The 761-nt window shown below is 47.3% G+C and overlaps 1 protein-coding gene across 1 annotated transcript in view; it reads left to right on the top strand.

Annotated features, from left to right (window-relative positions):
- Window positions 1–281: 281 nt before the first annotated feature.
- LOC131890011 (E3 ubiquitin-protein ligase SH3RF3-like) overlaps window positions 282–761 on the top strand; it is a gene marked incomplete at its 5' end in the record, with an annotated part of 1,986 nt that continues 1,506 nt past the window's right edge. Inside the window, 1 exon segment of the mRNA XM_059239266.1 lies at window positions 282–358. Coding sequence (XP_059095249.1) covers window positions 282–358 — 77 coding nt within the window.

The raw sequence follows: 761 nt of genomic DNA, 5'->3' as shown, positions 1-761 counted from the left end.
AAATGTCCCAGAGTTGGGTCGGTTGTCGCCTGCATTCACTAAATTCCCGTCCATGGGGCGAGGACAGATTTTCGGATTTTCGCGGTTTGCCATTGCCGAAGCCAAACAGCAGGCTGAAGGGATTAATTGAGAATTATTGCGCGGGGAACAATGGCTGGCCAACCTAGTCTTTTACAACTACATTTGGCATGTGGGGCAAATTACTCACTCTTAAAAAACAATTTCCGTCCAACTCAATTATGGATTAAACGTTAACTGTTGCTTTATCTATCTCTTGACAGGAAAAACCCGCAGAACTTCCTTTGTCCGGAATGTCGCACGCCGTGTCCCGTCAGTTTGGAGCGCCTGCCTTCCAATGGCATAGTGGCCAAGGCGGATGTACGGTCAAAAAAAAAACGGAGACACTAAAGAATACAAAAGTGATCAACCTGGCCGCCAGCTTGGGCTAGATCCAGGTCGATGACATCGACGGTGTTTCCTTCCTCTATAGCACCTTTTACGTTATCATAGAATCGTAGGAGAAGAGTGGCACAAAACCCGCCCTTGCGGTATCCATACTAATTGGCTGAAATACTTGATTTGTCCTCCGGATTCTCATTTACCGGACTGATTCAAAAAATGTCCCAGAGTTGGGTCGGTTGTCGCCTGCATTCACTAAATTCCCGTCCATGGGGCGAGGACAGATTTTCGGATTTTCGCGGTTTGCCATTGCCGAAGCCAAACAGCAGGCTGAAGGGATTAATTGAGAATTATTGCGCCCA

This window comes from Tigriopus californicus, chromosome 11 (genome assembly GCF_007210705.1).
Source record: "Tigriopus californicus strain San Diego chromosome 11, Tcal_SD_v2.1, whole genome shotgun sequence".
Classification (NCBI taxonomy): domain Eukaryota; kingdom Metazoa; phylum Arthropoda; class Copepoda; order Harpacticoida; family Harpacticidae; genus Tigriopus; species Tigriopus californicus.
This window is presented reverse-complemented; position numbering and strand designations above follow the sequence as displayed.